General features: G+C 43.8%; 1 protein-coding gene across 1 annotated transcript in view; it reads left to right on the forward strand.

Annotated features, from left to right (window-relative positions):
• The window catches only part of sem1 (SEM1 26S proteasome subunit), a 4699-nt gene extending 1018 nt beyond the window's left edge, over window positions 1–3681 (forward strand). Inside the window, exon 3 of the mRNA XM_056582253.1 lies at window positions 2958–3681. Within this exon, the coding sequence (XP_056438228.1) occupies window positions 2958–3000 (43 nt within the window). The 3' untranslated portion in view covers window positions 3001–3681. The remainder of the gene's footprint in view (window positions 1–2957) is intronic.
• The last annotated feature ends 7919 nt before the right edge of the window (window positions 3682–11600 follow it).

Here is an 11600-nt window from a genome sequence, read left to right on the forward strand (position 1 = left end):
CCATTTGAGCTAATTAATTGATTACACAAATGATGGACACAAAAATGATGTAAAATTTCAAGCACCCTTTAAAATGAATATCTTACTAAAACAAAAAAGGAGTTATATTATCTACGTAGATTATTTTTAATAATCATATGAAAGACTTTACACAATAGTAGACTTCCCAAATATATCTATACCTACCTGTTGGTCCATCCCTATGGTCAATGACATGTACCATAGCTCTCGGGTGTTTCTGACCCTTAACTTTCATTATCACTCTGTCGACCCTTGCATTTATTGAAACAACGACATTCATTAGCTTTATGTTCCCATGTGAGTATTCATTCATTCTTTATTCAGAGGAGCTGATGTTAAACTGCTTTTCTCTCCATTTTTCCTTTTCGCTCCTATTTTATTTTTGTATTCTGGGGAAGCGTCTAAATGTATAAATTATATTCTAAACAGAAGATCACACCCTAGTTTAACAAGCCTTATAGAAAACAAATTGGAAAGTCAATGGAAGGTCATTGCTTACTTTCAAAAACCCTCAACTGGTTTCTAAGTGCTAAACATGTATGTAATGTACCTGCAACACAATCAATTGATTTAAGGTGCACAGGGCCATTGGCATTTGAGTGTCTAGAAAAGTGTTAAGATAAATTCAATAAATTATTAGGGTGCCAATCAGAAAGTGCGAAGGCAACCTATTGTAATTGTTGGTTTTATTATTATAATTCTGCCACGTTTGACTTACACAGCCTAAACCGCTGGCACGCTTTTTATGAAACTTACTACAGTTCTAGAGGCTGACTCAAGATTAACAGAGAGCAAATATTACACTGAGTGGCGCTATAGCAACAGTCCAAAAATGCAAACTTTGAAGAAACGTATCTCATAACCGCTTTGACTTAGTCATGATACTTTGTTAACACATGCATACCCTCATGGTGAACAAATATGCCTCAAGAACCTATGACTTTATTTGGATGGATTTACGACTATCTCGAACTTTGTTAAAAACCCTAAATTCCTTAAGGATCCTAGGTATTTTGACTTAGACAAAAATTCCTTTAGCACCTATCATCTATGGACCATTGTCTTCAATCTGACATTAAGCGAAGTCTGTACAATAAAAACTCAAGCGCCCAGGAGCCATTGACTTCTAAAAAGGGTGTGGTTTAAAATGCATAAAGACTAAAGTGCTTCAACATCAAAATGGACTCCTATGATCTTGAGTCCAATACAAAAGTTGTTCAGAATCAAATTCTTAGCAAGATAGACTCAATATATTTCCAATTAGGGCGTGGCATCAAAATGGGCGTGGCCTGAGACTAAAATCACCACAGTTCATAGACTGAATGTTTGATTTGAGCGGGACCAAATTAGTGGATGTTGGGGTCCAACTGCTCAAGTAAAATGAAGTTGATTGACAAAACAACATGGCCGCCAGAGGATCAAAATCGTCCAAATTTAACTTTAAGCGAAAAGGCAAGGTCAACTTAAACCAATCCTCATCAAACTTGGGGTAGTCAAAGGCACATGGGTCAAGATGAACCCCTCCAAATCTCATTCATATCAAGTTATAGGGAGCGGTAAAACAATTGACTGAAAATGCAATCTCTCAATGGTACCCAGATCGGGCGAAAGACTGAAAATGCGGATTTTGGACTGACCTTTTTTCTGACCATTTTCTTCTACAGTCAAGAAATCCTGTAGACAGTTGTATCTCCTCATGTTTAGAAAATGTTCCTAGGAAACCCAGAACCTGTAACAAAATGGCCGCTGGACATCCAAATTAGCCCAATCAATGATGGGTGACTAAAGGCGGGGATAACTTGAGTCAATCATCACCAAACTTGGTGTATTTAAAGAAGCATAGGTCAAGGTTAACCAGGCTAAAGTTCATCAAAATAGGACTATAGGGGGCACTAAGCAATCATTTGAAAACTTTAAAGATCATCATAACTCCTCAGCCTTTTGACGTTGTACGGTCATGAAATTTTGTCCACCCACCAACAGATCCAAGCTGAGGCTTTTTCCAGCGTTGTCAACCGTATGCAAACAATAATGGTCTTAATCGTCTACGACAGGGTTTCAATGGTCTGTCGGGGGTCTTAATGGTCAGACAGGGTCTTATTGGTCGGCTTTAGGCTTGCCACCCGTAAAATGCTGCTTGATGCTTTAATTATTATTATTAAGAGGACATAATGTCCTTTTATCAATAAGCCATAAAAATGCTGCAAGATCGAACCACATCCCTCCTATGTTTAGCTTGACATTGGGCTCAGTTTGTTATATGGTGGTATGATGCAGATGAAGAAAAATCAGTTTCACTCACTCTTCAAAACTCACTCAGAATCTCTATTGAAGTCCCACACGACTACACTCGCACACCTGGTCGATAATGTCGGAAAATGTTTTTAAAGCCTATCTAAATGTAATGCAATCACCAGATCTTCTATTGTGCCATATTCCCCCCTAAGTTCCCAAATTGGTGTTCAGTCCTAGAGGGTCAGGCTCTATCTCTTTAAAACCTTGCTGGCAGTGTTAACAGCAGGCCCACCACTTGCTCTCCACACAGGGTTATCAACGCGTCCTCTGTTCTGCTCCAACGCATCTCTCTGTTTACCCTCACACTCAAAGAATAATCAATAGCTGTTTAGAGACAAGTAGCGGCTCTGTTTTCATTTGAGTACGCTTCACATAGTAATACACCATTGTTTTATTCAGTTCAGTCTATAATGGTCATTACGTTATTTCTAGATGATATTGTTAAAATTATTGCATGGCTGTTTGTGCGTAACGTGTGTGTGCGTGTTGTGAAATCATCAAATACATTGCAGCGTTTTCATATATATTTTTTCACTCCATTCTCCTAATGGTTCTTTCAATCAATGGCGGTGGGTACTTATGCCTCTGCCACCCACTGGTAATCATCTCTCCTGACGGGATTTTTTTCCACTCCTTTTCAGAGCGGAGCTGGAAAAGCACGGCTACAAGATGGAGACGTCGTAGTGCTTTGCTAAGGCCCCTTTGGTGTTGACCAACGTTGGATACGGACTTTGATGTTAAACATTTCCATTGTGAAGCAATGGTATAAAAATATGTTTTTGTTTTTGTAAGAAGTATTGAAGTAAAGTTTTGAAAAATAATGTTGGTGTTCATTTTTTTGTTTACGTGAAAATTAGGGATTGTTTTCTTCAGCTGCTGTAATGCTGCCTAGTTCAGTTAGATTATCACTTGGCTGGATTGGAATTAAGTTATTATTAATGTTAATCTTGGTGCGTAAACTAAATTTGCATTCAGTAGTTACTGAACCAAATCCATCATTGTTTTGAACCTCTAAAATGTAGTCTTGGTTAATAAATAAAAGCAATTTTCCAATCATGTCGGGCTTAGCTATAATGTCTTTAAATTAATTTAGTTGGGGCCATTGAGGTTCTGTGTGGCAGAGCGGCAATATAACACTTCACCTACTGGTAATGAATGGGTAATTGTTGCTCTGTGGCACACTCCACATGCAGTTTAAGCTGTGCACATTTGCATGATATTACTCAAGTTTTAAGTGGCACGTTTTTTATTTAATGTTCGTGAGTTGTGAGCTGGTATTACCTTTAAAGTCGGACATTGATTTTTTTTTTCATGGCGCTGGTTGAACTGGTCTCTGAATAAAGGGGGTTATGTTTATGCACGAAGAAGATGGGAGAGTTATTCACAAAGACTGATGTTGGCAGAACACGGACAAGAATGTGTGAGGTGTTTGTGACACACTCACACAGTCGGTTGCTATGCTGTACAACCGACCCCCCCCCCCCCCCTCCCCCTTCCCCACACACACAGTACTGAGTCCCTAAAGGAGAGATTATCCACCGCCGTGTTTGTCAGAGCCAGGGAGGAAGTCCCAGCATGGGGGCGCCCTGCCCGGGCCTGCCCCTACCAACTCAACAGGCCCTACTCTTCCGCTCAGAACGGCGGGGGGCCGGGCCGGGCCCCGGGCCCCGGGCCCTCAGGCTGAACCAGAGGCCAATTTAGCCACGCTTCTCCGGCAGAATGATTTCTCTCAGTGCTGCGCGGTCTCTGTCCCAGGGTCCTAATGAGGTGAAATGGATGCCAGGAAGACCCTGGCCAGCAGCGGAGAGAGCAGCAGCCGTCCTCCAGATATAAGCTCATCCTTTGCTTGAAGATGCTTTGCCTCAATTATATCGGATATAAAGTCGACATGTATCCATGGTACTTTCTTTCCCTGAGGACTTGTTCAACTAATACACATTTTCAAGACCAAGGCTTAATTTTATTAAGACTATTGTGTGCCATGGTATTTCATAAAATTACATTGACCTCTATCTAAACATTTTAAAGATTTTTTGTGTAATATATTGAATATCTCAAGATATTAGATAAAAAATAAATCCCTTCAGGGTGTAGCAAGAACGCATTTGACAAATAGAGGTTCTCAGACACATTTGAGAAGATTATATCGATGTCGATTATAATCTTGACACAACCTCAGCCATCCTAGAAGATATTACCCTGTCCCAGTCTACAAGTTATTATCCAAAGCAATCAATCAAAAAATATAAATCACAGCCGAAGCAATTCTTCCAAGCACACATCCCTGACATGACCTTACATTTGATGCCACTGAACAGATATAAGCAGCCCACCATTAATTAAAGCCATAAAATATGTTTTTTGTTCTTGCCAGCTGTAATCTGTAAATTCAAGAAAGGCAGACAACAGATGTTCGTGGACTCTGCACAATGTTAATCGCAGTGCCCTGGATACGGAGATCTGGTGTGTGCTGTTGAAACTAAGTGCCCTGGGCCACACGATTATTCCAAGAGTCGGGAAGTCAGTGGAGTGAGAGAATCAGTAAGTGAGAGCAACAGAGGAGGATCCTGAATCATTTTGTTTGTGCCGAGAGCGTAAGATTGGTCCCTTGTGTTTGACACCGCGAGACCCCTCGACAGGGCCCCCAGAATTATGTCTTTACGTGGAGGTCCGCCGGGCCCTGTTCAGTGTCACTGGACTGTCTTTTGCCCTTTTACTGCTCTTCATTATATTTAGAATTTGCGTAAACCCTTATTGTCGTTCCTCGGTGACCCGCGTGATTCATCAGGACACAAGCGTCAAGTCAACTGCGGCTGATATTGACTAAGCGTCTTCTATTCGAAGCCTGCACAAAGCCTGTGAATGTCATTTTTTTTCACTCGGTTTTCATTGCTCTAAGGATTTCTGAAGGATTATTAATTTTTGGTCCAATTTCTGAAGGGTCTTCAAAGACCTTGTAATCAGTGAAATAGTTTTGCCACTTAATGTTCTCTCCATCGATGGTGAAATTATTTCCATGGAGGCTTACAGGCCTGCTTATGACAGAAATACATCTAAAGTTGCACATAAAGATCTACTTGGCACAGATTACGTTAAATTGAGTATACTGTGCTTGTATACATTCCTATATATCGTTAAGAAGGCCCTAAAAGACTGCTCCTGTTTCGGCCAGAGCTTTTCCCCTCACCTGTATGAATCCAATAAAACCACATGACTTCATGTGAGAGCCCTGCCAATGGAGCCACAGAGAGGACCATTTTCGAACACTTCATGGTGTCGGAGCCATTGTTCCTGGAGCCTATGAGCCTGTGGGCGAGAACGCACCCCCTCCCCACTCTCCCACCCCCCACCCCCGCTGTGTCTGCACTCGGCACTGAAGACATACGCCGACCACCTAAGCAGTGCTTTCCGCCCCTTCCAGCAGACACTGAAGGCTACTGTGACTAACCACACGCTCTCTCTCTCTCTCTCGCCCTCTCCCTCGCCTCCACCACCACAGCAGCAGACTCATGTCCCCTTTCTCCTCTCTATCTCTCTTCCTCCTCTTCTCTACCATCATCAGGCCGGGGAGAGAAGATGGGGTTTGGGGCGGGGGGGGGGGGGGGGGGGGGGGGGTGTGGGGCGGTTGTGGTGCAGCTAGGAGCGTGCAGCTGCTACAATAATAGCCCTAATTGCATGTTTCTTTTGTGCGGCTGAAATTAGTGGTGAGGCTACAATACTAGTACTACAGCCCCCCGAAACCTCGAGTAAAGATGGAGACTGGAGTAAATAAAAAAAAAGACAGAGGGAGAGAGAGAGAGAGGAGGGAGGGAGGGAGGGAGGGAGGGAGGGAGGGAGGGAGGGAGACTCGGAAGGGGTTTGGTTCGCCAGTGAGACCCATCACCGCCACCCTCTGCCAAGGCGCCCACACCTGCGTCGCTCACACCCACGCTAAAGTAAACACAGATAATAAGGTGTAATTACTTCAGAAAATAATAACGAGCAGCACCCCTCCAGACCCCCTCTCCTCTCCTTGTGTGACAAAAGGCTGCCTGTTTTTTTTTTTTAGGGTGAGCCAACCCCTGAGGATCACTACGAGTGCCCTATCTAAAGACCCCGGGGCCCCCTCCACCCGAGGGGCCCTTATTGGACAGCCATCAGCATGGAGGCAGACTCGTGCTTTTAAGTCTCTTGTGCCCTTAACTACCGCAATTAACTACTATGGATTGACCGAGGGGCCAAATTTTCATCTCTTTTTCATCCTGATCAAAACAATCCTGTGATGTCCTAAATGCTTTTGTTAGCAGTGTCTTGCTGTAATTGCGAAACATTTTGCCTCTGCAAGACATTGCGAAAAAATACTGAATTTTCTTTCATCTGAGCACAAAGCAGAGAAAATGTTGTAATACGTTAAAAAAAAGAACCAAAAACCAGAGGCCTCGACTTGGACACTAAACCAAGCTCCAAACCATATTCGACCCAATGCTTTTAACAGCATCACCGGCCCACCCGAATATAAAGAATACAGAGAGACCAAACCGTCCTGACACACGGAACTATGTGAAACCTAATATCTGCCTTGTATTTCATAAATCCACCCCTCCGACTCCCCTTTAAAGGCTCCACCTGTGTCTGCATCGGACCCATCAGAGGTCAGCTTAGAACATGGATTGATTCACCCGGGCATGTGAACATGACACCAAACAGTTCAGACGGTACAGGTTCACACCGAGGACTCACCGTCATTTAGGCCCAGCTGCTCTTTAACTCGATCTGACGGGTTGGCACACGGACAGACGCAAGACGGGTGTGTTTCAGTTTAGCGCCATCCCCAGCCGTTTGGGTCACTATGAAAACAGCTTGGGTTTGATGTCAGGGCGGATTTATGAAGTCCCCCCCCCCCCCCCTTCAGTTGCAGCTCCACTATGGCTTATGACATTCTCCCTGGCAATAATCTTTGATGGACATGTGTATAATTCCTCATAGAGCTGGTACATAGGTACCAAAGGTAATAGGAAACCGCGGCATGTAGTTGTAGCTCACGTGGACGTCATCAGTGAAATCTACCCAGGCTGGGATGGCTGGCCTCCCAGAAAGATATAACAAGAATATACACTGGTTAGAATATCAAACTTGTTATGATAAAATACTTGCCATGCTCGTGATTAGTTTGCCTTTTTACTAAGCCAGATTCATAGTAACATGATGATTGAGATCCTTTGGATTTTCTGGCTATAATGTGTTGCGATGATGGGAATGCTATCACTGCACAGGAAGTCATTATGCATGCAATCAGAAAGTCTCTTTGAGATTCTGCTTGTGTTTGGCTGCTCACGCTATGCTACAAAAACAAATGAAAGGCTCTGAAGAAGGCTGAAAGCCAGAAAGTGATTAAAAACAAGCGTCTCTCAAATATTTACAGGGTCAAAGATAGTCATTGTTGCAGTGATGGTTGTTTTAGGCTAATTCTACACAGGAAATTTAGGGGCATTGCAGTTGTACAATATGGTTACATCTGGCTGTCCAGTTATCCTAATTTCTAAATAGGCAGTGTATTAATTCTCCACGCATCCTCAGAGTAATCTATGAAATTACACGAATAACACTGGTCACCTTTGATGATGCACCCCATCCACTTTGTCAGAGTAAATGTTTGGAAACTGTGGGGAAACAGGTCTTGGAGGAGCCTGGGAAGAGAGGCACCTTTATTAACACAGAGGGGAGATAATAGCGAGTGTGATTAAGGGTGTAATGTACAGTAAGTAACTGTTCCCGTTTGAGTGATGCTCACGCTATCATTAGGAGCGATGGAGCCAAACGGCTCACAAAGATGGCAACATGATCGTTGCAAAGTGACTTCACAACAATCCCCTTCAAGAGGATCCTTGCTTGATCTTGTAAACACAAAACACGTGGACATATAAGTGGAAATGTGTGTATTTACCTTTTTAAATTTGTTCCACTTTAGAATAGCTAAAGTCCATTGAAGTGGACAACATATGGACATTACGTTATATCAGCATCCTACTTATAGCGCCACACTTCGCAGCACTCAATGGTAAAGGAAGAGGTATTAAAATTGGTGGGTGTAAAATATAGACAAACAAATAAAGGGCAATTAAGTACTCTAAATGTTATTATCATCTTTGGTGGAATGCCTCTGATAAATGTAATTAATCAATCAATGCACCTAATTTTCCACTTCATTATAACCAGCGGGGTTGCAGATTCGCGGATAAGCTGGGCATTGGTGACCTGTGAGCAATCAATCAATCGCTCTGCCCCCAGATTGAATGAGGCGTTGGATGCAAGGCCTGCATCCTTAATTAGAAGTCATGGCATTTGTAACGTACAGGTAATTACAAAATTACAATTGAAGCACACACGGAAAAACAAACAAACATCAACATTGCGTAACATAACATAGTGTTTCACTGTGGGTTTAGGTGGTAACAATATTGACGGTTTAAACGGGAAGTCCACTGACAGAAAAAAAAATATGACGCCTGTTAAAAAACATTATTTCCTCGCTCTACACACGCACAGGGCTCTGCGTAGGAGGCCTTGGCACAGCAACAGTCCCAACAAGGAAACAATTAATCATGTGTGTGAGCGGCTGTCTAAGTGTCTGCTATCTGGACAACAACAAGGCTCAGGCATCTATCTCGCCCAAGGCAATGTAGCCATCCAGGCAGCTAGTCAGGCAGTCAGCCAGTCATTCCATCATCCAGCAAGTTAGTCAAATGGCCAGAGCCCTATGCAGGCATGCAACTACCACTTGTTGTGGGGAGAGAGACAATTTGTTGCAGACAATTACACAGCCAAAAACAGATACAGAAACACAGACACATGCATCGGATGTACACAGGAATGCCAAAAGGGTGCATTAACAGATGTGTTTCTGTGCACACATTAATGCTAGAACAGGGACCCACTGCAGAGCAGCTGGAAGAGGTATAAGCAAAGTCATGGGACACACACACACACACACACACACACACACACACACACACACACACACACACACACACACACACACACACACACACACACACACACACACACACACACACACACACACACACACAGGTGCTCACCGTTTTGTCAACCATATCGGTTAAATCAAATGTCACCATTTGTTAATGGTTGTAATGACAGTCAGTCCAAATACCCATTGCTGGCTCTCAACTAGTTTCAGAGATCAAAGAATGATCTAAACCTCTAAAATATTAAAGAATATAATTAGACTGATGCCATTTACGATTGCTGCCTAATATTTCAATCTCTGCTGGCGTTGTTATAGTGCCCAAATTTAATGTGAGTGCTTTCGATGTCTGTTTTTCAATTCGAGGAAAAGTTGACACAGCAAACTGGAACTGACGTTGCATTCGCTCCACGCAAAATGTTGTCCTCCCTCATTTGACTCTGGGTCGCCCCTCTCTGTCGGTGGCATGGCAGGTGAGCAGTGAGCAGAAGCAGAAAGGACTTAGTAGAATGATAAAAGGAAATTAGCTGTTGTATAGTCTTACTGCTGTGTCTGCCTCCGACTTGGTGTGTGTGCGTGTGTACACCTAAACACTGGTTTAATAACTGATTTAAGTGTGCGCTCGGACCACTGCCCCTATAGGCTGTTAAGCAAATGGTGTCGACTGTGTGTTCATCTGTGCACACATATGTGTTTATGTGTGTGTGTGTGTGTGTGTGTCTGTGTTTGCGTGCGTCAGAAAAATAAGAGGCATTCGCAGCGTGTGCGCCAACAAAGAGCAGCGGTGTGCGTTTCAGGATGAAGAGTCTGGAGGACATCAGGAGAGCTCGGCAGATCTGGAGTGACACCGGTTACTCCAGAGGGCTGCTGGTGAAAAACACTTCGCCCAAAGCCTGCAGTGGAAACGCTCCTTTGAAGCGCTTCCCTGCGGAAAAAAAGAGGCAGGGAAGGGAAAAGCAGGCGAAGGCGCAGGCCAGCGTTTTCATAACTCCAGTCTTAATACTTTACAGGGAAATACCATCAACTTTAAGAGGTTTGATTTTGGTGCAGGTGTCTCTCTGTCATTTTGTTTTGAGGTGCTGAATAAGTGGGCCAAACTTACTGGGTCTACTAGTACACACCCTTGGAGACGTATGCATGCATGCATCTATCTTATGGACTTTTAATGGGAAATTCGGATAATCAAAATAAAGGTCATCTTACGTATTTGTACTTTTCTTTTACACCGCTACTAAGGTTAAAATGTGAGATTAAGAAATATTTGGGCATTATTTAGACACTCTGATTTGGATTTTACATTCTGTGTGTATGAGCAGTGTGTCTAACATTCTGTGTGTGCAGTGTCTCACCTACTGTGTGTCTGTATAGTATGCAATGTGTGTGTCGTGTGACAATGGCCAATGAGAAAGAAAGAGGCATCTTCTTCAGTTAAGTGAGAGGAGAGTGAGTGAAAACGAAGACAGGCCTGAATGTCTAAGTTGTTGATGGACTAAGATGGAGACAGGTAAAATCATTTCTGAGAGAGAGGGCTCCCATTATCCCCCCTGACAGCAGGGAGGCCAGGGTGGAGGGGACTGGCATGTTGAATAGCTTTTCCTGCGTGCATTCTAGGGAAGAAATGTTTTTTCGAATATCTCTACGTCAAATACACTCACACAGGATCTATTTTGTTTGAGTGCATCGCACCCTGAGTAGAATTCATATCAAGTCTTTTGAAAAATACTCTCCAGCACAAACATGCGCTGAGCACAAACGTAATCACAACCACGGATATTTTCTCTCTCGTGCTTTCTGTCCGTCCCACTTTTCATTCTCTCTCTCGCTGTCCAGGTGGTAGCCTGGACAGAACAGGAACAGGAACAGGAAAGAACTTAAAGATTTGCTGCCGCTCGCCCTCTCCCTCAAAGACCTGCGTCCCCTCTGATCATTTCCCACAATGCTCCTTGCACGGAGGCCTCTGTGATCAGTGGTTTATGAGAAAACGCAGGATTCCGACAGACAGCCGGCTGCGTAGGGGGATGGAAGCAGTGGGCCTACACCACCTCCTCCTTTTCTGTGTTCCTTTCTCTCTCTCGCTCTTTCTCTCTTCCTACCGCCCCCCCTGGCTCTCCCTTCAGATCCGCGGGGGCAGCATCTGGGTCCGTTTATCCCAGCCGAGCGAGCTGGGGGCGCTCCCGTGCCCTCTCGGGTTGCAGGGCCTAAGTGTGCTGCAGTGTGGGTCCTTGTTGTTGTTGGGGAAGGACAGGGGCTCATGTCTGCCCACGGGCCTGTCTGGACCATCTCAAAGCCTCCCATCCACCCGTCCCCTCCTTCTCTTCCA

The sequence above is a fragment of the Gadus chalcogrammus genome, chromosome 22 (assembly GCF_026213295.1).
Source record: "Gadus chalcogrammus isolate NIFS_2021 chromosome 22, NIFS_Gcha_1.0, whole genome shotgun sequence".
Lineage (NCBI taxonomy): Eukaryota > Metazoa > Chordata > Actinopteri > Gadiformes > Gadidae > Gadus > Gadus chalcogrammus.